Source organism: Camelina sativa, chromosome 3 (assembly GCF_000633955.1).
Source record: "Camelina sativa cultivar DH55 chromosome 3, Cs, whole genome shotgun sequence".
In the NCBI taxonomy this organism is placed as follows: Eukaryota; Viridiplantae; Streptophyta; class Magnoliopsida; order Brassicales; family Brassicaceae; genus Camelina; species Camelina sativa.
The window spans coordinates 27314720-27340211 of NC_025687.1; the positions used below are offsets into that span (position 1 = coordinate 27314720).

Sequence of the window (25492 nt, forward strand, 5' to 3'; positions counted from 1 at the left end):
ATCTGGTGATTGGTAGAAAATTGCGATGTTTTAAGAGGATCACGGGGTGGGTCCTGGTTGAGGAAATGCTTATAGACATTATGACATGGTTGCTATAGGGACGGAGTCCTGAACAACTCATGAGGAGATTGGGTTTCTCCTTAGGGGACGGGGGTTCCCTAGATACCGATAGCTCGAGGGACTGCGGTCTTGAGGGTGGCATAGGAGATGGGGATTATCTTGGTACCGAGATCTCGAGGGTGACGACCTGACGGTGACACGGTATGGCTCGAAGATGGGGGGTTTGAGAGTGAGAACAGTATGGCTTGAAGGTTTCGACCTAAGAACAGGTGAGTTGGGGTCAAAAGTGTCAAGGACATGGGGATAAGCAGTGTGACCAGATGCAGATTTGGGGATTGATGGGGGTTCAATCTCAGATTTTTTTTAGTGTCATCGGATGAGGATTTAGGAGATTAATTGGGGTTCAATCTCATATTTCCTATTGTGACCGGATGCGGATCTCGAGGTTGATGGGGGTTCAATCTCGGGGGTTTCTGTGTGTTGACCGGGAGGGTCATGTTTCTGTTGGTCGGGGGGCCAGAGTTGTGGTGATTGGGAGAGTCATGTTTGGGTTGACCGATGGGTTCAGGTTGGTTTGGGTCGGTGGTGTTCTGGTTGCGGTAGACCGGATGGGTAGGTGGTGCGAACCGTTGTGGTGGTGGTTGGAGGAGTTTTGCGGATGAGTGGCAGTGTGTTCAGATTCGAGGACGAATCTTTTGTTAGAGGGGGAGAATTGTAACGCCTGTTTCCTGAAAAAATATGAAATATTGAAGTTTATATCTAGAATTGGAGTGGAGTCGGTTTAATTTCCGGTTGGTGTACTAAGCTGGTCGATTTATTAATTAAATCAAATGATGGTTTAATTAATTCTTGTTTAGGTAAACCTAGTTTAATTAGATTAAACCAAAAAGCCCTATTTGTTTCTTTATGAGGATGACGCCTCCTTCTCTTTTGTGGTTGACAGAGAAGGAGAGAAACAGAGAGAACTCTTGGTTATTTAGTGAGAAGGAGAAAGAGATCAACAAAGCTTTGTATTAGAGAGAAGGAGAAGGAGCAAAATCGTTAGGGTTTGGGAGTAAACGGTTTCGACGTATCAGATCGTACTCAAACTTTTGTGAGACACGTTATCTCAGATGCGAATTGGGACCATTGGGTATTGTAACTGAGATTGTGGTTTTGTCTGGTTTCTGTTCGGCACGAGATTTTGTGGGAAGCTTCGTGACGCCTAGGGCTAGATTTTCACCGGAGGGATTTGATAGTTAACGAACGTTTCTGGGCTATTTCAGACGTGAGGAGAGTTTTTCCTGGTTGTATTTGTTGTTAGAATCAGCTTGTTAAGGTGATTGTGTGACCATAAGCTTATATGAGTGATTGAGTTGTATGACTTATTTTGTGTGATGATGTGTAGGTGTGGTGAATATGTTATCGGATGTTCTGTTTAATGGCTGGTTTGTTATGTTTTATTTGTGGTTGTACTATTGATTTTGCTTGTGTGTATAACTCGTAGAAGGGAGGATCGTCTCACTGGGTGTTTCTGGTAATACTCACTTATCTCATTGTGTTTGTGGCGCAGGTAATGTGTAGCGTGGAATCATGGCGATGAGGAGGAGGATGATCTAGGGTCTCGGTTGTGTGTTCCTGGTTATGTTATTTATGTTGGAACCTTATGCACAAGCATGTTAGGTTGGTGGATAGAATGGTTATGAAATATATTGTATTGGTGAATTTTGTTATATGTATTCCGCTGTGTATGTTATATATTGATTGGGTTGTAATTAAATATTATGGAGTATTTAATTATATTATTATTATTAAAAGAAAACGGGTCGGGTCGTTTTAGTCATACTCAGTACTTGGAACAAAAGAATGAAATGTAGACACTACTAATCAACTGGAAAAAAAAAAAACTAGACAAAGTTTTAAAACATAAAGTTGAAAACTTAGATAAGTTTCAAATTCTCAGCATAGTCTAGAGAGGTGTAAAGTCTCTTATCCTTAAACATTTCAAGACCTTGTATTTGAACTGTTGTGAGAGTCTTACTCTCAAGGTTGAAGTAATATATGTAAAATGCGTCTAGTGGACAGTAGCAAGGTGACAAGACAACTTCACCTCCACCAGTCATTCCAACAATGAAAATGACTAATTTTGTACGCTCAACTATGTCGTTCCACAAAGGAGGCAATGCGTAAATATATTTGGTCCAAATATATTTCTCAGCATCTTCAAGAACCCACAACTCAATTAGTCTTCGAGAGAAAAAACTAAAGTGAAGCGCACCTAATTTACCCTTGTAGTTGATCAAAGTAGAATAAATAGTGATCCACATGCATTCATCTATGTTGATAAAGCTAAACTTCTCGGACACAACATCAAAGCACGCTATCGTGGTAATTTTGTTTCCTATAAACAACCCAGCTGTATAATACAAAATACCATCTATGCATATTCCATTTGAATTAGGAAAATGGGGTTGCATTGGACTTTCCTCCATAAATGTTTTCTAGAGTCCAATGTCAAAACTTGATGCTCATCACACGTATTAGGGATAACGCCCGACTTGATGCACAACACTTTTAACTGTTTGTGAATCGGATCATACCCTAAGTAAGCTCTTGTCGTCTTAGTATGATCAACACTCTTCAATTCCACTTTGGGTAGAGTTACAGACTGCCCTGTGACTGGGTTAGAAAGAACTAAAGTCTCTTCACTCCCCTTATCTCGATTGCAGATAAATCCACAAAGAGGTGAATCGATCACAAACAAAAAATCTGCGGGACAGTTCTTATGTTGAACTTGGTAATGGGTGGGCACAAGAAAGGTATTATTCTCATCTAGATTTTGAGGGTGAGGTGAAGAGAAGAAGAATAACTTGCCATTATCTTCCACGGTGAAAAGGAGCAGGGGTGAAACTGAAAGAGTCGTCGTCGTCAAGAACAAGTCCGTGAAATAAGGACTGCGAAGAATGGATTCCAAGAGTTTCGATACGCAACGAAACCTAGCTATAGACTTTGCTGGAACTCTCGAAAGAATATCCATGAGGAGATCCATTGGGATTTCTCTTGAACATCCCACAGGCGGCTTGCCTTCTTCAAGATCCCTGAGGGAGGATACTTTATCACCAACCCCAACATCAAACTGGAAATTACCAAGCACAACTCAAAATCAATCAATATAATAACCTTTAAGTAAATCAGTATGCATCAATCTAAATTCGAATGAATCACGAGGGTTCTAAAGGCGAACACTTACATAAGTCTTGAAGAGAGGATGAGGATGCTTCTCGTCTCTGATCTCGTCTTCAATATCTCCCACCATTATTATTAACTTTTTTTTTTATCGGAGATTTGACATTCTTATTAAGGTTTTTAAAGTGAGAAGAGATTGTTATTCACTATATATTAATAGAGAAAGCAATCTCACCAAAAATACTTGGATTATCTCATTTTAAAAATAAGATGAACCTCTCCATTCACCTTATTCTTTTCAACCAATCAAAATCTTCTATACATTATCTCATTTTAAAAATAAATTAAAATTAAATTAAAAAGCAAAACCAATTAAAGAAACAAATTATGTATACTTTTAATTTAGGAAATTTAAATATTGGTTTAGTTTAGATTTTACAACTAGAACAAAATTATGTGTCGGTTTGGGTATACAAATAAATTGTTTAGGGTTTAGATTTTACAATCAAAATGAAATTATGTCGGTTTGGGTTTACAAATAATTTTTTTAGGGTTTAGATTATATAATTAAAACGAAATTATATATCGGTTTGAGTTTACAAATGAGGTGGTTAGAGTTTATATTTTATAATTAGAACAAAATTATATGTCGGTTTGGGTTTACAAATGAGATGGTAAGGGTTTAAATTTACAATTATAACGAAATTATATGTCGGTTTGGGTTTACAAATGAGATGGTTAGGGTTTAGATTTTACAATTAGAATGAAATTATATGTCGGTTTGAATTTATAAAAAAGTGATTTAAAGTTTTAATTTTACAATAATGTATACAGATTTTATTTCCTTATTTTATAAGGAGGTGAAAGGAGAGGTTCACCCCTAGGGGTGAACCTAAGTATTGTTCCAATCTCACCAAAGCTAAGGTGTCAGGTTCACATAGCTCATACACCTTTCTAAATGAATATCCTTACATCTCATTGTTATTTACATAAATATGTTACTGACATATATAAGGCAATGTTCTTTACCATTAGTTTTTAAAAGTGAAAGATTTAATCAACAATTAAATTTCAGAAATGTATTTAATTATCAATTTCATAATAGAGAAAGCAATCTCACAAAAAGCTGACGTGTCGCGTTCAGATAGCTCCTGTGCCTTTCTAAATAAATATCTTTACATCTCATTATTATTTACATATATATGTCAGTGACATATATAAGACAATGTTTTTTTCTGTTAGTTTTTAAAAATGAAAGATTTAATCAACAATTATAATCCAGAATTATCAACTTCAGAATATATTCCCTATATATTAATAGAGAAAGCAATCTCACAAAAAGCTGAGGTGTTGCGTTCACATAGCTCATGTGTCTTTCTAAATAAATATCCTTACATCTCATTATTATTTATATAAATATGTCATTGACATATATAAGGCAATGTTCTTTTCTTTTAGTTTTTAAAAGTGAAAGATTTAATCAATAATTAAAATCCAGAAATGTATTTAATTATCAATTTCATAATATATCTCCTATATATTAATAGAGAAAACAATCTCACTAAAGGCTGAGGTGTCGCATTCACATAGCTCATGTGTCTTTCTAAATAAATATTCTTACATCTCATTATTATTTACATAGATATGTCATTGGCATATATAAGACAATGTTCTTTTCGGTTAGTTTTTAAAAGTGGAAGATTTAATCAACAATTAAAATCCAGAATTATCAATTTCATAATATATTTAATTATTAGAAGTAAATTACATTTCACAAGCAATAACTTTTTTTCATTTATTTACCATTTTATACATTTTTCTCATTGCATTTTTTAATCTTAGGATTAGTTTAAATTAAATTGATTAGTCTAAAAAATAATTTTTTATCTATTCAATGACATAGTATGAAACATAAAATATATGAATTGATTTTAAAAAACACAAAAAGACATCAAAACTTTCTACACCACGTTAAAATTCTTTTCCAAGTTAAAATATTTCACAAATGAAACGTATTTTAGAAAATAAACGCAAACTTGAATAAACAAAAAAACTTTACTTTCATATTTTACACAAATAAATCTTAAATATTCAGTAATAATTTTATTTTAATCAATTTATCCCATCGTGGTGAACTGGGGGTTGGTACTTAGTTTGAATTACAGACAGAACCAATTTGAACTTAGTTTGGTCGTAAAAAACAAAACGACCCGGATGATACGTCGGCGTATTAATATCCTTATTATATAAAAGGTTAAGGCCCATTAGCCCAGTAAAGGGTAAAACGGGTCGGGTCATTTGAACGAGTCGGGTCTCGTTATCCATCGCCTCTCTTTGTTGCTGCGTGAAAGCCAGACAGGCCAGAAGTATCAATCTTGTTCGTTGAAATTTTGCTATTGTGTGGCTTATCCTTGTTTGTCTTAAATTCCTGCACAAAACCCCTCGCCTCTCTAAGACAGTAAGAGAGGAACATCAATTTCCGTGTAATCTTACAATACATTCTGGTTGGTGTTGCAGAGCAGACTGTTTCGAGTTTTTTCTTCTTTTTTCGTTTTCTTGGGCTGAATGAGCTCCCAATGCCTTCTTTAGGTACCTTTCCTGGTAAAGTTTCAAAATTTTCCAACATTTATCCTCCGTCTGATGGCTTTTACTCTTTTGGCTTTCTTGGGTTTTGTTTGGTTACTTCAGTATTTTGAGTCTCTCCTTCTTTTCAATTTTGTTTCTTCTCTACTAGGTATCATTCTTGAGTAACAATTAATTACATTTTCCAATCTTAGGTCTAAGCTTTTTTATTCAACAAATTCATAGTTACTGGGTTGAGAAAAGACTATTGCTTTGCATAGTTTATAGAGAGAGAGTGTTCACTAGTGTTTTGTCCAGTTGGCCCTTTGATTTTTGATATTGAACCTTATGTGTAATCTTGCAGATATTGCTACTATCCAACCTTCCTTGCAAGCTCATCTTGTTCCATTGGGGGCTCAGAGTATTATCCATGCTAAAACTCTACCTAATCCATGGAGACAATCCCGTTTCTCCAAGAATTTGAAATTTTACACGGGTCATACTCATGTCCGAAGAGGCAAAGTCCTTATCACTGCAGTGGCCACTCTTGAAACCAAGTATCCTGCTCAGAAAGAAAACCAACAGATCACTTCGGTGTCCTCTGATGCTCGAAATGGAAGTGCTGATGATGGCGAAGAGTTGCAACAAGTGGATGATAGAGAAAAGTTGAGAAGGATGAGGATTTCTAAGGCAAATAGAGGGAACACTCCTTGGAACAAAGGCAGGAAGCATAGTCCGGGTGAGTAGTCTTTGCTCAGCCGTATCTACAACAGTATATCAGTTGGTTCTAGTTGGACACATTGTAATACTTTTTCACTTTTGATTTTATGCAGAGACCCTACAGAAGATTAGAGAACGGACAAAGATTGCTATGCAAGACCCAAAGGTGATGTCATGTAAGAATGGTACTATATGTAGTTTTAGAGGAGTCGCCGGTAGTAACTCTAGTGGGTCTTGTACCGATATCAATTGTTAGTGGCTTAGTGCACACAAAAAAATGTTCTTTTGTCAAACAGATACTACCCTTTTGTTATTCTTGTCTTGAGGTATATACCTTTAGGAAAGCGTTGCAGGTAAAACTTATGTTATGTTAGGGCGTTTTGTGTTTGCCCTAATTTTTCAACCCCTCATAGAACCTTTGTGTCTTCGTCATGTGCAGATCAAGCTGAAATTAGCAAATCTTGGGCACGCACAAAAGTCAGTACCGGTTTTTCTTTTGCCTTTAAACTTGTCGGACCTTTTGGTTTTTGTTCTGCTTTTGTTATCATAATACTATCTTCCCAAATTTGCATGCATTTGCCAGCAAGGAGACACGGATAAAAATTGGGGAAGGAGTGCGGATGCGATGGGCAAGGCGGAAGGAGAGGAGAAAAGTGCAAGAGACATGTCATTTCGAGTGGCAAAACTTGATAGCGGAAGCTGCTAAAGAAGGATATATAGATGAGGAAACGCTTCAGTGGGATTCTTACAACATCTTGGATCAACAGAATCAACTGGAATGGCTGGAAAGTGTTGAGCAGAGGAAAGCCGCTAGAGGAGCTAAAAGTAACAGAAGAGCGCCAAAATCTCCTGAACAAAGAAGGAGAATTGCAGAAGCAATAGCTGCTAAATGGGCTGATCCAGTGAGTTGTCCAGTAAATTTAATCTACTTGCTTGATGTTTTTTGTTCTTGGCCATGTTTAACTCAGTTTGCTTTCTCTTTATCAGTCTTACCGTGAAAGGGTTTGCTCCGGCTTGGCAAAGTATCACGGTATAACTGATGGTGTTGAGAGGCGTCGTAGAAGACCAAGCAATACAGAGCCGAGAAAGAAGAATCCTGCAAAGAAGAGTACAAGGGATTCAGAAACCGAACGGCAAAGCCAAGTTCAAGTAGTGAAAGTACGGAAGCGAAAAACGCCTGTGTATAAAGATCCTATGGCAAGTTCAAAGCTAGAAATGATAAAAAGCATCAGAGCAAAACGAGTGGCGGAAGAATCAAAGAAGATGGATGCTGTGGAACGAGCAAGGTCAGTCCCCACTTAAAAAAACAGAATTGTCAATAGTTAACAAAAGAATTTAACCTTTTTTTTTGCGTAGGCTTTTGATCTCAGAAGCTGAGAAAGCTGTGAAAGTCCTTGAGATTGCTGCTTTGAAAAGCCCGGTTGCTCAAGCATCTTTGTTAGAGAGTAAAAAGCTCATCGCAGAAGCAACACAGCTGATTGAATCTATGGAGATGAGGCAGATAGCTTCAGATGAAGATGGGACTGACCCTAATAATAGTGTTCAAGAGGTAGACAGTGAATCCGAGACCAAAGATGCACACGATCAAGAAGAACAACCAGGAGAGATCAACGGAACACACACATTCCCTATCAACGGAGAAAGTCTTCTTCACTTGAACATGAGATCTAGCGATTTGCCAACATTCAACATAGAAGGTACTACAGATCAGTTTGTTTCTGAAAAAGGATCCAACACGTCCCAGGGAGATAGAGAAGATATCAAACACGGGATAGTTCCACAACCAAACGGAACCAGAGTCCATCCACCGGCAGAGTCTAATGGAGCTGTCAGAAGACATGCTGCTGATGCTGAGGATCATCCTCTTCCAAATGGTTACCACGGGATGGACGAAAAGGTTGCATCTTTGGAAACAGGACATGTAACGAAGAAGTGGGTTCGTGGAAGGCTCGTGGAAGTCACAGAAGCAGCCTGATGTTGTAGCGATTTAGCAGAGAAAAAGGTCATATTTTTCAATTAGTGATTCAAAAATTTTGGCTTATAATATTGGTCTCATGCTTGAGAGAGAGAAGCAGTTTCCAGATTTGTGATGTGCCAGTTGTATCTATAACTCAATTGTATCTCAGAGTTTCAGCTTAGTAAACAAAACTCTACAAAGATGTACTGCTTCCATAAGCTTAAGTTTACAAAACAAAATCTCTTTCGACTACAAAAACTCTTTAGAATGTTCCTCTCAAATTTGTACTTGTAGTATTAAACTCTTTAGAAGTGGGTTCATGGAAGGCTCATGGAAGTTACAGAAGCAGCCTAACTTCTTCTATCAACTGGACATGAGGAAATGTAATGTTATAGCGATTCAGCAGAGAAAAAGACATGTGTTTCAGTTACTAGTGATTCAAAATCTTGGCTTGTACGCATTGGCCTCATCATGCTTGAGAGAGGCAGTTGCCAGTTTGTGATGTGCTACCATTTGTATCGATAACTCAATTGTATGTCCCAGTTTCAGCTTAGTAACTAATTCTTCATAACTTTTCGATTATTTGAAGAATTATAACATCGGAAATCAACATTAGAATCATAACTCATAACAAAAACAAATAAGGGAAATAGTAACTACAAAGAAACCTTATCAAAAGACACAAGACAGAGATCATGTGGGTAGTTCAGTGTGGAAGAAGTAAACACTTACATCAGCTTCACATCCTCTACAAAGTTTGGAAATGTTTGAACTTCATGATACACAGCATAATCAAGTCCTGGAACTTCAACACTTACGCTTGTGATAATGTTTTTCTCGAGGTTGTAATAGAGAATGTATAAAGAATTATGTGAATATATTGGATACAATACAACCTCGCCACTACCAATCATTCCAGCAGAGAACACTGATTTTATTCGGGTTGGATGCATCACTTCGGGCATTTTGTAGAAATGGTCTGACCAGTTATGTTCCTCGGCATTCTCTAAAACCCACAAATCAAAATAATTAGAGTAAATATCACAATGAATAATACCTAATTTACTACCCTTGTAGTTTATCAGAATCAAAGGTCTGAAGATCTTTGCTGCCAAGTAATGATCAATGTTGACAAAACTGAACTTCTCAGACTTAACGTCAAAGCAAACGATGGAACTTTTTTGGTCAATGATTGCTTGGTAATACAAAACACCGTTGATGCATATTCCATCATCTTCATGAAGATCATGAGGTGTGCAACATTGGATCTTTCTCCAAGAAAGTTTTCCAGTCCCTAATGTCAGAACTTGATACTCGTGTGAGCGGTCACAAGACAACCAGGTCATACACATGACCTTGAACTGCTTTTCAATCGGATCATAACCAAAGCAAGTTTTTTCCCTTGACGTATGAATCGCCTCTCTTGTCACTTCAGGTGTTCTTACGTACTCTCCTGTGATAGGATTAGAAATCACGGCATATATATGATCCTCTCCAGTATACTGACGACAGACCAAACCATTGACCGGGGGGCATATTTTACTACAGTAATCTGTGGCGGACCTCGTGTGAAGAGTGGCTACAAGAGATTGATACTTATCTGGATTTTGAGGTTGAGGTGAAGAAGAGATGAACATATTCAATATCTCCACAGCTCAATATTACAATCACTAACACCTCCTTTTAGTTCATGATCATTATCAATCTTTCTTGTTCAACGTATAAAAACTGAAATTCTCAGACCCAATATTAAAGCAAACAATGGTATATATGTTTTTTTTTTATCATTGGCTTAGAAGCCGAAAACATAACTAAGCAGAGAAATAGTCACCTCAAAATATGGAGAAATATAAGAAACACAAAGATAGATAACTTACATAAGCTTCACATCTTCAACATAGTTTGTAAATGCGTGAACCCTACTGTACTGAGAAAACTCATCAAATAATAAACCTTCCAATTTTAGTGTGGTGAAAGTGTTGCTCTCAAGATTGTAGTATAAAATGAAGAAAGGACATGCATAGCTCGTTTTACTTTGGTCAAACACAAACACCATTTCGCAACTATCAATCATTCCAGCATACATGGCTCATTTTTTTGAACCATAGAGGAGGAATTTGGTAGACACACTTTGACCATATATGTTGCTCGACATCCTCTAAAACCCACAACTCAAAACAATCACGGTAGATATCTCTCTTATAAGCACCTAGTTTACCCTTGTATTCGACTAAAGTGAAACCGGAAGAGTCTATCTTTGTTGCCAAGTCTTGACCAACGCTAACAAGATTGAATTTCTCAGACCGAACATCAAAGCAGACGATTGTAAGTTTTCCCTTCTCCATTTCCGACGGATAATATATAACACCATCAATGCATATCCCACTCTCGTTTAGAGGATACAGAGTTGTGCAACATTGGACCTCTCTCCATAAGAGATTTTCATTCTCAGTCCCTATTGTGAGAACGTGATACTCATTGAGTCATTGGAACACTTTTTGAAAGGAAAACTCCACCAGGTGATACGCAATACCTTGAACTGTTTGTCGATTGGATCATACCCAAAATAATATTTTTCTTTTCTTGCCTTTGAACTGACCTTCTCCATTGGCAAGGTTAAAGACTCTCCCGTGATGGGATTAGAAATCACCGCAAATGTATAATTCTCTTCATCAGTATGTTAAAGACAGACCAGTCCTTGGATAGGTTGACATACTTCATAGAGATCTTTTCCGGAAGTCATATGATGGAAGGTGGCTACAAGAGACGTCTTCACATCCGGATTGATAGGCTGAGGTAAAGTGTAGAGGAACAAATCTCCTTTATATTCTATGGTGAAAAGGATCCGCGGTGGTGGATCTGGTAGCGTGGTCGGGAACAACACGTTGTTGTTTGTACGGCGAATAACCGATGACCAGAGCTTGGATACGCAACGACACTGAGCCATAAACTTCATCCGCAATTTCGACATGATATTGATGACAAGATCAACAGGGAGCATCGGACATTCTCCACACGGTTTATTGGATCCACACATGGACATGGTTAGGTTAACGTACTGCTCCTCCTGGCGGTGGACTAAACCCTAGTTGTGACCAAAGTATATATATATATTAGATTTTCGGCGGGCATATAATTTATATTTTATATTGTATTTATTTGTTAAATATTGAATATTTTGTAAATAGAGGAATATCTAAATTTTTTTAGTTGTTGTGCGGCTAAATATTTATATTATTAATTAACTCGCAACCATTTGTTTGTTATATTTAGTTTGTTTTGTTTAGTGTTTGAAATTCTATTTTGATTTTTAATTATTATAACAAAAAATAAGGGATCTAAATAAATAATCAGTAATTATACGCTGTGATTAAGTCACATTTTTCCTAATGATTTAATTATTTTATACAATCTTAGTTAAATCAACTTGATTTTATGTCAAATATTCTAATATTAGTAGTGTTGATAAATAATTAAATGAGGATTTAACCCGTGTTAACACAAATTTAATAATATTTTATTAATTTTAACATATTCTCTTTATAATTCATCTACTATATAACCACATTATATAGTATTTTAGAATTTTTTAATTTTACATATTCATAATAACTAAAAAATTTATTAAGTTTATAGATGTTAATTATAATATTTAAATAATTGTCAATCGAAGTTTTTCTTACGTTAAGAATCAAAGCTCACAGATTTTTGAAAACAAAATGGGAATCAAATTGTTTTTTTCTTTGTTTACGAAGAATTCAGATATAAAATATCTTCAAAACACAACATAATGTATGGTTAAATATATAATAGTTTCTATTTTCATATTGATTGCTGTTATTTTTTTAATTGAAATAAAATGTAAAATATTTAGGAAACAAAATCTGGAATAGTGTCAGTTTTGGAAATTTTTTAGGGGTTAATGTTGTAATAATTTTTTAAATAAACAAAAGTAAAAGGGCATAACACAAAATATACTTCAAAGATGTTAATATAGAAGGTTTACCTATTTATGCTTCAACCATACTCCTTACGATGGACTTTGTTAAGGCCCAATCTACTCACTAAATTGTAGGCACCATTATTTAACTAGGCCCTAATACATATGATTTGGTTATACAAGGAATAATCAATTAGGGAACCTCACCTTTACTGATTGAACATATATGCTTTTTTATTGGTCTTTTTATGCTTGAGACTTGAGAGAAGCTGTTCTAGTATGTGCCAATTGAATCTATAAACTCATTGTATGTTATATATACAAATATATCACTGTACTGTATGTTTAGTTTCAGGCTATAAAACGTTCTTATCTCAAAGCTGATGTTGACCTACATGATCTGGAGAAATTGACTAAACCAAGTCAAAACCCCAATAGCGTGTTCCACTGACTTGTGTCCCTAACTTATAAAAATCCTTGAACCAGTCTTGATGCTCATCTACATTTTGCCGTGGATCCAGGAGCGATAAGACAAATTCTTCAAAATTAATGGACCTCCAGTTAGACTTCAACTTCAAAAACATCTCTTTATTTCATCTCATTCCGTTCAAATAGATTCACCCCTTTCAATAAAGCATCGATTTTTTTCGGGTTTTATATATGTTCTGTTCTTCTAAGTCTTCACAATCTTTGTCTTGATGTGAGAATCTTTCGTTTTACTTTTACTTTCTTTCCACGCAAAAAAGTCTTGAGTTTTTTTCCCTTGAATTTTGAACCAAATTCAGTTTTTTGTCAGCGATATGGACGAAGAATCTAGTAGTTCTGTTTTCAGAAAATTCGAAGGAGAAGAGACTATGGGAAAAGTACTTCTATTTGCAACCGTATCAATTTTCACAGGGGTTATGTTCCTCCTCTTGCTTCATCTCTACGCTAGACTCTTTTGGTGGCGTGTGGAACAACATTTCAACCTAAACCTAATCCAATCCGACGATCCTGGCTCCACAGTCATCGGCCGTAACCATCGACGACGTCGTTTCGTCTTTGCTCAAGCTCAAGAAGATCCTCCTCGTAATACTGGTCTTGATTCTAAAATCCTCCAATCGATCCATGTGGTTGTTTTCAAGTCTACGGACTTTAAAGACGGGCTAGAATGCGCCGTTTGTCTCTCTGATCTCGTTGATGGCGACAAAGCTAGGGTGTTACCAAGGTGTAATCATGGGTTCCATGTTGATTGCATCGACATGTGGTTTCAGTCTCATTCCACTTGTCCTCTCTGTAGAAACACAGTTGGTTCCGTGGAGGAAACGGCACATGAAGAAAGTTCTGAAGACCGTGAGGCTTTATCTCAAAATCAAAACTTTGAATCAGGGCACTCGAGTAATCAGCATAATCCATCTCAAGATCAGAGCCCTGTTTTTGGATCTTGCTCTGATAGAAGCGCATGCCTCATTGTTACTGAAGATTATCCTACTGGAAATTTCGCAGATTCTTCTAACGATCATCAACAAGAATCTACTGATACATGTGACAGAGCACAAGAAGTGACTACGGTTGTAGTGGAAATTCATGCGGATACAAATGAGAATTTCTCCGAGAGAGTCGGCGAAGAAGAACCTAAGTCACCGATGTTCACAAGGCTAAGTTCGCTTAAGAAGTTTTTGAGTAGAGAGAAGAAAGGTGTAGTTTGCATTATTGGTTCAAGCGGGACCAACAACAACAACAATGTTTGAATAAATAAGTAATATGTTGAACCCATTCAAGAGAGATCTCGATATCAAAATATGAATTGGTTATCTTTGTATATGATACTAGTGTTACATAAACATTACATGTGTACACAGTTTGTTTTGATTCAATTCTCATTTGTTTTTTTTGTTTTTTATTAGATATGATGGATCAAGCCGTGGTTGATATAGTTTAGAATCCAATTCTTGCAATGGAATGGACTGAAAACATAACAAAACAAAGTAACTAAGCAGTATATACACTGATCAGTTGAAGTAAGACAAAGTTTTGAAACAAGCTAGATTTGAAATCTTAAAACTTAAAAGACAAAGGCCACATAGAAATAAGAATGCAAGTGCAACATCATATAATATAGGGGTTTTAATTAGATCTGTTTTTAAGATAAAATCCGAACATTAGTTAACCTTACGAGTAACACAATATCATAAGAGCTGAAATCCAAAATTTAAAGTCGTAATGAAGCCTTTAAATTTTCTTCATAGTCCAGAAAGGTGGAAACAAAAGAAGATTGATTCTGAAACTTTTCAAAACCCTGAATATTGATTCTTGTAACCGTGTTCCTCTCTATATTGTAGTAGGAAATGCAGAAAGGGTGATAGCCTGTGAGCGGAGAAAATACAATCTCACCAGTACCAGTCATTCCAAGAAAGAAACATGCTTTGTTGAGTTTGGATGGCAATATGCATATACGTTTCGACCATTTATGTTGTCCAGCATCTTCTAAAACCCACAACGCAAATCTTTCTTCAGAAAACCCACAGCGCTGATGTGCACCTAATTTACCTTTGCAGTTGAACAATTTTAACCTCTGAGTAGGGACAATGTCTTTATGTAGTTTAACAAAGCTGAATTTCTCAAACCTAAAGTCGAAGCAAACCATCTTAGAACATCCATCAGGAAATGTAGCTTCGTAATACAGAACACCTTTTATGCATATTCCATCATTAATATAATCATGGGGAAGTACTGGGCCTTGGATCGTCCTCCATCGACGTTTTATTCCAGTCTCCAATGTCAAAATCCGATGAGTATCGGGTGTTTCATAACGTGACCATGTGATACACAACACTTTGAACTGTTTGCTGATCGGATCAAAGCCAAAATAGCTTCTCTTAATACCGCTAGCTTTCATACTGGGTAAAAATATGGACTCTCCAGTGACGGGGTTAAAGATCACCTGCGGTTTTGTTCGCCAGCTGTGTTGAAGGAAGACCAATCCACCGACTACTTGGGGACTCAAATCCCATGGAATATATTTGCGAAAAAAACACTTTTTAAAAGGGGTGGCTACGAGAGAAGACTTATCATCTGGATTTTGAGGTTGAGGCGAAGAGGAGACAAATGACGCTTCATTAAATGGGTCTTCATCATCTGAGTCTTCATTAACTGGGACGACGAAAAGGAGCCGTGGAAGAGACACAGATTTAGTGAGGAACAGCTCTGTGAAATCAGGACGACGAAGTATGGATTCCCATGATTTGGATACGCAACGAAACCTAGCTATTGAATATGCCGGGACTCTCGACAAGATATCAATAAGAAGGTCAACTGGGATTGGGTCTGAGTCTTCTCTTACCAAATTTGAAGATTTTGCGATCAATAGATCCTCGGAGAACTGCTGCTCCAGATTATTCTCCATGGCGGATGTTTCAAACCCTAGAATCACTTTTTCAGAGTTTACGCGAACGATATCGACATGATCGACTTTATAGTGCAACAATCATGATGGGCCCTCTCTAGGCCCTGCTATAATTAGGGCCAATGTTTAATCGCCGATTTTTATCCATTTGCGTGTTTTGTTTGGTGAGCATTTTTATTTAGCCCTAATTTTTTTTTAGTTTTTCTTTTCCTAATTTCTAATTGAAAACAGAAAAAAAAAAAAAACAAAGAAATAACTCGTCAAAGGTTGATTAGTGCAAGACTGTACATGTACTTTTCTCACTTCTAATTTATAGGTAGACTTGATTACCGTCTTGATCTACACTACTAGAAATACTTGGTAAAATGTTTAAGTTTAATACAAAAGCCTTGTTTGTATTCAAAAAGTGAAAAAACCAAGACCGGATGTTAAACCAAGATATGCGTATGCCTTCAACTCACGGTTCCGTGTGGTCTGACTATGCCTACGATTCGGTTACGAGATCATAAATTGAAACTATTCTTGAGAAAAAGTCCCGTGTCAAAGCAATGTGAACCCTCATGTAAACTTCACATCTTCTACGTAATCTAAGAACAAGTGAGCTTTTGTGCTAATCACAAACACTTAGCTGTAGAAGATGATGAGAGTATACGACAACGACAGTCAGGAGAGTATATATATAGAGATGATGAGTTGAGATCGTTGGAAGATCTGTGTGGTTGCATCGAGAGATTGTTTGGTGATCATCCTTCGAGACTTGCAGATTGTTCATGGCGAATGTAAACCCTATAGAGTCCTAAATAGATGATGGAGAGCGAAATATGACAGCCAGAGGATTACTCATAATAAAGTTACAAGCTGAACATTATTGACAATGGAGAGATCGTGAAGAATTTTTGCCTTTTGTCCATGCCTTTATCTAAGTTACAAGCTACTCATAATTAAGTTCCGACTTTGTTAAGCACATAACCGAAGTGAACCCGTGTCAACTAGGTTAAATATACAAAATAGATGTGGTTTCGTTATTGGTTTGTTATTTCTCCTATATTAATGAGATTGTACCATCCACCTCTCCACGTACGTTTCTTAGTGGTAGATTTAGTAGTTACTTTATTTGATTTATGGTGTTATATAAAGACGAAAAATACTTAGGTTTATTTCTAGAGTGAATTTTGTTGTTCACTTCTTCCTTTTCAACCAATCAGAATCTTCTATACATTATTTTATTTAAAAAATAAATCAAAATTAAATTAAAAAGCAAAATAGATTAAGGAATAATTACATATATTTTTTTTTTAAAAAAGTTAAATATTGGCTTGGTTTAGATTTTACAATGATAATGAAATGATGTATCGGTTTGGATTTACGAATAAGGTGATTATGGTTTAGATTTTACAATTCAAACAAAATTATATGTCGGTTTGGGTTTGTAAATGAAGTGGTTAGGGTTTAGATTTTACAATTAAAAAGAAATTATATGTCGGTTTGAGTTTACAAATGAAGTGGTTAGGATTTAGATTTTACAATTAAAACGAAATTATATGTCGGTTTGAGTTTACAAATGAGATGGTTAGGGTTTAGATTTTACAATTAGAACAAAATTATATGTCGGTTTGGATTTACAAATGAGATGGTTAGGGTTTTAGATTTTATAGTTAGAATGAAATTATATGTCGGTTTGGGTTTACAAATGAGATGATTAGAGGTTTAGATTTTACAATTAGAATGAAATTATATATCGGTTTGGGTTTATAAATAAGCGGTTTAAGTTTTTAATTTTATAATAGTGTATACATATTTTGTTTTCTCATTTTATAAGGAGGTGAATAAATAAGTTTTTAAATGTATTATGACATATCAGATTCTCATTGGCTAAAATTAGGAGAAGTGAACAAAGAGGTTCACCTTAGAAGTGAACCCAAGAATTGTTCTATAAAGACATCGCTAAGACCATCACCACTGACAGCAACGATCAGCGTTGCTCAAAATAATATATTTTAATTATTTTAAAAAAATATTATTATATATTTAAATAATAAATGTATAAAAAGAAAATTGACCAATCATACATTGGCTTATGTAAGAGGAAAGATTCTTAAGATGTTTCCTAAAGAAACGTTTATCACTTTTTAATTTGCTTTATTATTATTTTTTTATTTTTAATTATGAGTACCTTTAAGAGTAATGATGACTAATAATGCTCTAAAGAACTAAGAGGATATGAAGAAAAATATTGTTAAAAATTTGTGGTCTTTTGTTGTTCTTATATTCTCTTGGCTTTGAAGAATGTAGAATTGGTAGTCGAACTAACTTGATTTCATTGAATGTCTTTGGGCATTTATACAAAATACAATGAGTTTTAAGATAAACACAAACAACATAAACTTAGGTTTATAACTCTTATCACATAACCTCTAAGCATTATCATAATATCGTGAGAGATATCCTCAATACTCTCCCTCACGTTGGAGTGTGTAAGTCATGAACACCCAACTTGGACAAAAGAAAGTGAAACTTATCCCACCCCAAAGCCTTAGTAAAAATATCCGCAAGTTGATTATCAGTCCGCACATGTTTGAAAAGTAATAACGCCATCACGATAAGAGTCCCGCACAACATGACAATCATTCTCAATGTGCTTAGTACGCTCATCAAAAACTGGATTAGTAGCAATGTGAAGCGCAGATTTGCTGTCGCAAAAGAGACGAGTAGGTGAAGACAGTCTGACACCCAATCCTTTTAACAACTTGCACAACCACTTAATTTCCTTTAAAGCAACAGCCATAGACCTGTACTCTGCCTCGACAGACGAATGAGATACATTGTCTTGATTCTTAGTCTTCTAAGAAATAGGAGAAGTACCCAAGAAAACCACATAAGCACTGAGAGAACGGCGAGTTAACGGACAAGAAGACCAAACATAATCACAATAAACAGTTAGCGTCAAATCTTTATCAGCCTTGAGAAGAATACCCTGGGCAGGAACACCTTTGAGGAATCGAATAACACGCAAAGCAACGTCCCAGTGAGCCTCACGTGGAGTTTTCATGAACTGAGCCAAGACGTGAACCAGTAACAGAACTCAGGACGCGTATGATATGTTACGGTTTTGACTCACTTTGACCCCGTTTATTTGATAGTTTTGTAGTTGTTTGAGTCATTTTCAGGTTATAATAAGAGGCTAGGAAGCTAAAAGCAAGGATTGGAACAGCAGGAGCAATCAGAGCAGAAAGGAGTTGAATTGGAGCAGAAAAGCTGATTTTAGACCCAGGAGCACATGCTCCCGATTTCCGAGCACATGCTCCCAACTCTACGGTTTCATGACGACACGTGGCAAGCATCTAGGCGCCGATTCCCTGCCTAATTCCCCTTATTTTAGGCGATCCTTTGTGAGAGAAAGAGGGAGGAGATCATTTTTTTTAATAGGGAGATTTGAATTTAGATTCTTTCCTTATTTTTCTCTACTTGTATGCTATTTAACCTAGGGTTTTTAGGAGAGAAAAGATACCTTTTTCTTTTGTTTTGGAGCGACGTTTTTTGTGAGAGGAAGAAGAGCGGCTACCTTGTGAAGCATTCTCTGAACCCTTTTTATTTTTATGTCATTGAATTTCTCATCTTTTGCTATGATTCATTTCTCTATGTCTGAGTAGTTTTCTTTGCTAGATTAGGGGTTTCAAAAGGGGTTTCATGGGTTAGCAACAGAACACAAATAGGGCTTTATATAATCGATTGTCTTCACTATTGTTAGACTTAATGCTTAGGTTGATTTGATCACCCAATCTATGATTCTAGGTTTATCTATTCATCAAAAGTGTAATAGGTTGCTAGAAAAGACATTAGTGGGCAAATTATCCTAGACCTGCGAAAGTTGATGTGTAGGTGATTTGTGAACTTATCATTCCTGTTCTTTAATGCTTGTCTGCGATTCTGGGCTCAAACGACAGTTTAGGGTTTATGGACCGCCGAGCATGTGCTCCGGATGTCTGAGCACGTGCTCCGCGTTTCCGCACAGAATCGATCAGATAGAGTTATTGATACCACGACAGTGGATCAGTTTATATTTATGTTTGAGTTCTAGACTGGTACTTAATCTATGCCCTGAATAGTTGTTTAGTTGCTATCTCTGAAATTCCCGAGAATTACCCCTGATCTAGTGTTTTGCTTATTGCCTTTTTATACCGTTTTAATCGCGTTACTGTTACCAAACAAACCCAACTTTGAATTGTCTTAGCTTGAAATTGAACCAATAGAACCATAGAGTAAAACTTGGTCTTCGTGGGATTCGACCCCTAAGTACTACTTCTTTGCTGTGCACTTGCAGTAGGAAAATAGGGTTTAAAACTCTGTGTATCAAGTTTTTGGCGCCGTTGCCGGGGACCAAATTTTTACCTTTGGTTTTCGGCGAAATTACTAGACTAAGACCTTACTGATTTGTCTTTCTGCTTCTTCTTTGCGTGTGTTTCAGGTGCATGTCAAGAATTTCTACAAGAAGAAACAACACCGAAGAACTAGTCGCTTTGTCAGCCGCAGAGCTCTCTTTGGCAGAAAGAACAAACTGCAAGAACAGAAAGTTTCAATCCGTCAACATTGGTGACAACAAAAACAATGAGGATATGGCTGCCGAGTTGCAGCAACTTCGACAACAGTTGGGGCAGTTGCTCCGTGCTCAACACGAAAGAGCCGCGCCGCCGCAACCGTCCATTGGGGACAAGGACAACCCGCATGTGTCCTACACCAACCGAGCGGCGATTGTTCCTCCCACCATCCCGAACCAAGATTTTGAGATCAAGCCACAGATGATCTCTCTAGTGAAGCAGCACCTATTTCACGGTCTCCCAGCTGAGATTCCGATGGACCACATCGAGAATTTTGAGGAGATATGTAGCACCACTGGTTCAAATGGGATACCGCCAGACTTTCTGAAGTGCAAGCTCTTTCCCTTCTCTCTTGCGGATAGAGCTTCACGTTGGCTGAAGTCATTGCCACCTGGGTCTCTGACATCATGGGAACAGTGTAGATCTGCGTTTCTGGACCATTTCTACACCAAGGCTAAGACCGCTGCCCTGAGGAACAAGATTTCATCGTTCCAACAGCACACTGGAGAAGCCTTCTGCGAGGCTTGGGAGAGGTACAAAGAGTACCGTAGAGAGTGTCCGCACCATGGATTCAGTGATGAACAGATTCTGGGCATTTTCTATGATGGAGTTAACTGGGACTACAGAAACGCTCTCAACTCGGCCAGCAATGGGGATTTTATGACAAAGTCTAAGGAAGGAGCATATCAGTTGATTGAGAACCTAGCTGCAAGCTCCAGCAACAAGGCTCCTGAGTATGACAGGTCCGTGAAGGTCAACAGTGTCGATACGCAAAAGATTGACGAGTTGACAGCCAAGGTGAACCTTCTTCTGAAGGGGAGCCAGAAAACTGTCCATTTTGTCGATGAGACCGGAGACATGCCGCTAGCTCAGGAGATTTGTGATGGAGAGGATGAAACGATGGAGGTTAATTATGTGAGTGGGCAAGGTTTTGTGCAGAACAGGGGTTTCAACCCGAACTACAGAAGCCATCCGAATTTGTCCTATAGAAGCACCAACGTGGAGAACCCTCAGGATCAGGTGTATCCGCAGCAAGGAGCTCAGAATCAGATGGGTTATCAGAAAACCTTCTCAAACAACTTATAAGGCAAACAGTTTGTACCCACTCAAAACCACTTCCAAGGGGGCAACCAGCAGGCATATACAAGCGCTCAACAAGCACTGCCTTTCACCAACCAGCAGTTGGGACCTTCATCTGCTAGCAGTTCTCAGGATGAGCTGAAAAACATGATGCAACAACTCTTGGTGAATCAACAAAAAGCTTCAGTGGAAATCAACGCTAAGGTCGATACCATGTACAATGACCTTAATGGGAAGTATGAGGCAGTAATGTCACATGTGAAGAAGCTTGATGTTCAGGTTGCACAGACTGCTGAAGCCGTGAAAAGAACTCCTGGGACTCTGCCCGGAAAAGGGGAAGCAAACCCGCGGAACGAGTATGTCAATGCGATTGAGCTAAGGGGAGGAAAGAAGTTACCCCCTAGAGAAGCACCATCCGCTAGGATTGACAAGGGCAAGGGTATTGCTGAAGAATACCTTCCTCAACATGCTGCTGAGACTCCACCGTTGAGTCAAAAAGAAGCCGAAGCATCCGGCGAGCATGTGCTCCCGACTCCCGATCAGACAGTTCCTACTGAGGTACCTCCTGCACGCGTGTACACCCCTAGGGTTCCTTACCCTGTTCCTCCTAAGAAACTCGTAAGGATTTGGAGGATGCAAAGTGCAAGGAGATGTTGAGACAATTGACGGTAAAACTACCCCTAGCTGATGCTGTTCGGATGATACCTGCTTTGAAGAGATATGTGAAAGGGTTAGTTTCTGGGGGAGTGTCAGAGGAAGAGAACGTAATGATGGTTTCAAGAGAGTGCAGTGCTGTGCTGCAAAACAAAGTGCTAAAGAAGAGAGATGATCCAGGGCGATTTGTCTTATCCGTGAGAATCGGTAAAACGATTTTTGCAAACTCCCTCTGTGATCTAGGTTCCAGTGTGAACCTTATGCCATATTCAGTGGCTAAAAGGCTGGGATACACGAAGTTCAAGTCTACACGGATTTCGTTAGTATTCGCGGATAGATCCACCAAGCGCCCCATAGGAGTGTTGGAGGATTTACATGTCCAGATAGGGGACACGCTTATACCAGCAGACTTTGTGGTTCTGGAACTTGAAGAAGAACCACGTGACCCCCTGATCTTAGGTAGATCATTCTTATGCACAGCTGGTGCGATTATAGATGTGCAAGGGGGAGCGATCGATCTCCAGCTGGGGGATATGATCGCAAGGTTTGAGATGAATAAGCTGCTCAAGAAACCTATGATAGATGGTCAGACTTTTGTGGTTGATGATGGTTCAGAGGTTGCACATGAGGTTACCGATGAAGTTCTCACTCTCGACCCGTTGGAGGTTGCCTTGACAAAGGCAGAGGGTAAGTATGGATTCTTGAATGAGGAAGCTGATGGTTTTACACGCATTTTGGATGCAGGTACACGGTTCCAGCAACTGGTAGCTTACGCCAGCCTAGACGATGAGAACCAATCAGGGGAGGAATCCGCCGAGGGAGCACCTGCTCCGGATTCCGGAGCACATGCTCCGGTAAAGTCAGCGGACGGTCCTTGGAGCGAGTTAAGAGCTCCAAAGGTAGAGCTAAAACCACTTCCAGCCGGACTAAGGTACGCGTTCCTAGGTCCTAACTCTACATACCCCGTGATAGTGAACTCTGAACTAAACAATGTAGAGACCGCTTTGCTCCTTTGTGAACTTAGGAAGTATAGAAATGCTCTAGGGTATTCACTAGATGACATCCCAGGAATCTCGCCAGATCTTTGCATGCATAGGATACATCTAGAAGATGAATCAATGACTTAGGTAGAACATCAGAGGAGGTTGAACCCGAATCTAAAGGATGTTGTTAAGAAAGAGATAATGAAACTTCTAGATGCGGGTGTAATTTATGCTATTTCTGATAGTTCCTGGATTAGCATCCATTTGATACACCTCCCATTGATTAGCAGCCACCAAACGCAAAAGAGTCTGAATTGTGGTCATACGAACAACCGGGGCAAACGTATCATGGTAATCTTCACCTTCAACTTTATTATTACCAAGAGCCATCAAACGAACCTTAAACTATCGAACCATCCACATTGTACTTAGATTTTTAGACCCATTGACTAGGCCTGGGCGTTCGGGTACCCGTTCGGATTCGGGTCGGGTATTTCAGATTTTGGGGTATTTTGGTAATGGGGTCCTAGACCCATTCGGTTATTTCTATTATTCGGATCGGGTTCGGATAAACACCCATCGGGTTCGGATCGGGCTCGGGTACCCGATTACGCAAAATATATTTTACATTTGAGTTTGGTTTTGAATATTTACATCTTAAACTTAACAAAATACTAGAATTCGATTCGAACTCTAAACAAATCTGAATTCAAATATTTCCAACTCCGATACTAAAGGCGAATAAAAATTATGGCAAACATATTACTTGTTGAAAATGTTCTATTTGTTTTGTATTTTGTATTTTTTATATTTTTCATATGTAAAAATATTTTTTTAATATCCAGAATTCATGAGTATGAAAAAAAAATCAATTAAAAATATAATAAGTAAAGTCTCTCATCTAAAATTCCAAAAGGAAAAAGTTGCGCCTAGTAATATATAAATACTTGAGGTTTTAGTATTAGTCATAAAGATTAAAGTGGGAATATGGTTACACTGCACCCATTAGAAGCTTAAGGTGATGGGTTCAATTCCCACTAAATGCTATTTTTCACTGGTTTAATAGTAATATTTATATATGGTCGGATTAGTTCGGGTATCCGTTCGGATACAGGGTTTTTGGATCGGGTTCGGGTCGGATTTTCAGGTTCAGGTATTTTGCCCAGGCCTACCATTGACAACCAATAACAACCTTATTAAGAGGCAAATCAACAACATCCCAAATTCTGTGAAATTCAAGAGCATACACCTCCTTCGTCATAGCATTATTCCAAACTTTGAGTCGAACAGCCTCTTTAAAGTGCTTTGGTTCGACATTGGAGACAATTGAAGCCAAATAAGCCTGATGACCTGCGGAGAAATTATCATCGGAGAATCTGTAAAGGAGACAAAGACATACCTTGAACCGGAGATGAGGACTTAGAAGAAACATCGGGAAGAGCATGATCGAGAACGAGTGTACTAACAATATTGTAGAGGACGTAATCATGCAAACAAACTGACATAGTGGATTATCGTGCACTTTTATGATGCAGCGGTGTAGGCTGTAGCGGAGAAGGTAACAACAAGGAAGAAGCAGATTCCGGAGCTGGAACAGGAGTGGGAACAACAAGAGGACCAGAGTCAACACTACGAGTCGGATTAGTCACACAAGCAGAAACAGAGGAATCAGCAACAACATAAATAGAAGAATCAGCGCAGCAGAAATAAAGGAGTTCTCACCCGAAGAACCAAGACTCCCCCTATCTATAAAATTCGATGGTACATAATCACTCTCCCTATCTACAACAGGTGGGACAGTAGAAGGTAACGGTGTAACCAACCAGTCATCATCAATAGGAAAAACCGAAGAAGTGACCGGAGTTGTAGCTTGTGCAGCGGAGTAAGGAAAAGAGTCCTCACAGAAGACAACATCACGATAGACAACAAACTCGTTGCGGTCCTTATCATAAATTTTCCATCCCTTTTTACCGAAGGGATAACCAACAAAAACACACACACGACTTCTTTCTCCAAACTTATCTTTGTGACGGGTAACACGGTGAGTGTAACAAGCAGAATCAAAAACATGAAGCTGAGAGTAGTCCGACTTAGAACCATAAAGAAGTTCATACGGAGTGCGCCCTTGATGAATTGAAGATGGGGTGCAATTGATCAAATATGCAGCTGTCAAAACCGACTCACCCCAGAACTTGATTGACAAGTTAGCTTGAAAGACCAAAGCCCAAGATACATTAAGTATATGCCTGTGTTTACGTTCAACCCTCCCATTTTCTTGTGCAGTGCCAACGCAAGAGGTTTGGTGTACAATTCCATTCTCACGAAAGTAAGAGGACAAACACATGAACTCCGTTCCATTATCACTGCGGACAGTCTTGACCGCTTTGTCGA

General features: G+C 37.9%; 5 protein-coding genes across 6 annotated transcripts; 2 read left to right on the top strand and 3 right to left on the bottom strand.

The window, feature by feature from the left end:
* Window positions 1904–3437, bottom strand: LOC104778316 (F-box protein At1g53790). Its single transcript, XM_010502737.2, is given in 3 exon segments — window positions 1904–2512; window positions 2515–3175; window positions 3290–3437. Coding segments are annotated over 3 exon segments (1260 nt in total). The 5' UTR covers window positions 3356–3437; the 3' UTR covers window positions 1904–1979.
* LOC104778317 lies at window positions 5574–8703 on the top strand. 2 transcript variants are annotated; one of them, XM_010502739.2, is made up of 7 exons: window positions 5574–5826; window positions 6152–6526; window positions 6621–6673; window positions 6947–6984; window positions 7091–7409; window positions 7495–7793; window positions 7864–8703. In XM_010502739.2, exons 1-7 carry the CDS (start codon window positions 5802–5804, stop codon window positions 8480–8482), a joined length of 1728 nt encoding a protein of 575 aa, XP_010501041.1. In that variant the 5' UTR covers window positions 5574–5801; the 3' UTR covers window positions 8483–8703. The 2 variants fall into 2 exon arrangements, with proteins under 2 accessions (XP_010501041.1, XP_010501042.1); XM_010502740.2 differs by having other exon boundaries at window positions 5574–5814.
* Window positions 9193–10101, bottom strand: LOC104779355 (putative F-box protein At1g53550). Its single transcript, XM_010503707.1, has 3 exons — window positions 9820–10101; window positions 9617–9659; window positions 9193–9470 (listed from the first exon to the last, which is right to left on the bottom strand). Exons 1-3 carry the CDS (start codon window positions 10099–10101, stop codon window positions 9193–9195), a joined length of 603 nt encoding a protein of 200 aa, XP_010502009.1.
* On the top strand, window positions 12921–14223 carry LOC104778318 (RING-H2 finger protein ATL60-like). The gene has a single exon (XM_010502741.1). It carries the CDS (start codon window positions 13205–13207, stop codon window positions 14132–14134), a length of 930 nt encoding a protein of 309 aa, XP_010501043.1. The 5' UTR covers window positions 12921–13204; the 3' UTR covers window positions 14135–14223.
* Window positions 14487–15799, bottom strand: LOC104778319 (putative F-box protein At1g53370). The gene has a single exon (XM_010502742.1). The coding sequence runs from the start codon at window positions 15787–15789 to the stop codon at window positions 14596–14598; it is 1194 nt and encodes a 397-aa protein (XP_010501044.1). The 5' UTR covers window positions 15790–15799; the 3' UTR covers window positions 14487–14595.

What these genes read in the sequence shown, in the direction of transcription:
- LOC104778317 (XM_010502739.2), top strand. Translation starts at nt 5,802, where the DNA reads ATGCCTTCTTTAGGTACCTTTCCTG. An exon ending in AGGCAGGAAGCATAGTCCGG is followed by an intron (nt 6,527 to 6,620) that starts GTGAGTAGTCTT and finishes GATTTTATGCAG; the next exon opens with AGACCCTACAGAAGATTAGA. An exon ending in TTGCTATGCAAGACCCAAAG is followed by an intron (nt 6,674 to 6,946) that starts GTGATGTCATGT and finishes CGTCATGTGCAG; the next exon opens with ATCAAGCTGAAATTAGCAAA.
- LOC104778318 (XM_010502741.1), top strand. Translation starts at nt 13,205, where the DNA reads ATGGACGAAGAATCTAGTAGTTCTGTTTTCAGAAAATTCGAAGGAGAA.
- LOC104779355 (XM_010503707.1), bottom strand. Translation starts at nt 10,101, where the DNA reads ATGTTCATCTCTTCTTCACCTCAACCTCAAAATCCAGATAAGTATCAA. An exon ending in CGATTGAAAAGCAGTTCAAG is followed by an intron (nt 9,660 to 9,819) that starts GTCATGTGTATG and finishes TGTATTACCAAG; the next exon opens with CAATCATTGACCAAAAAAGT. An exon ending in ATCGTTTGCTTTGACGTTAA is followed by an intron (nt 9,471 to 9,616) that starts GTCTGAGAAGTT and finishes TGTGGGTTTTAG; the next exon opens with AGAATGCCGAGGAACATAAC.
- LOC104778319 (XM_010502742.1), bottom strand. Translation starts at nt 15,789, where the DNA reads ATGGAGAATAATCTGGAGCAGCAGTTCTCCGAGGATCTATTGATCGCA.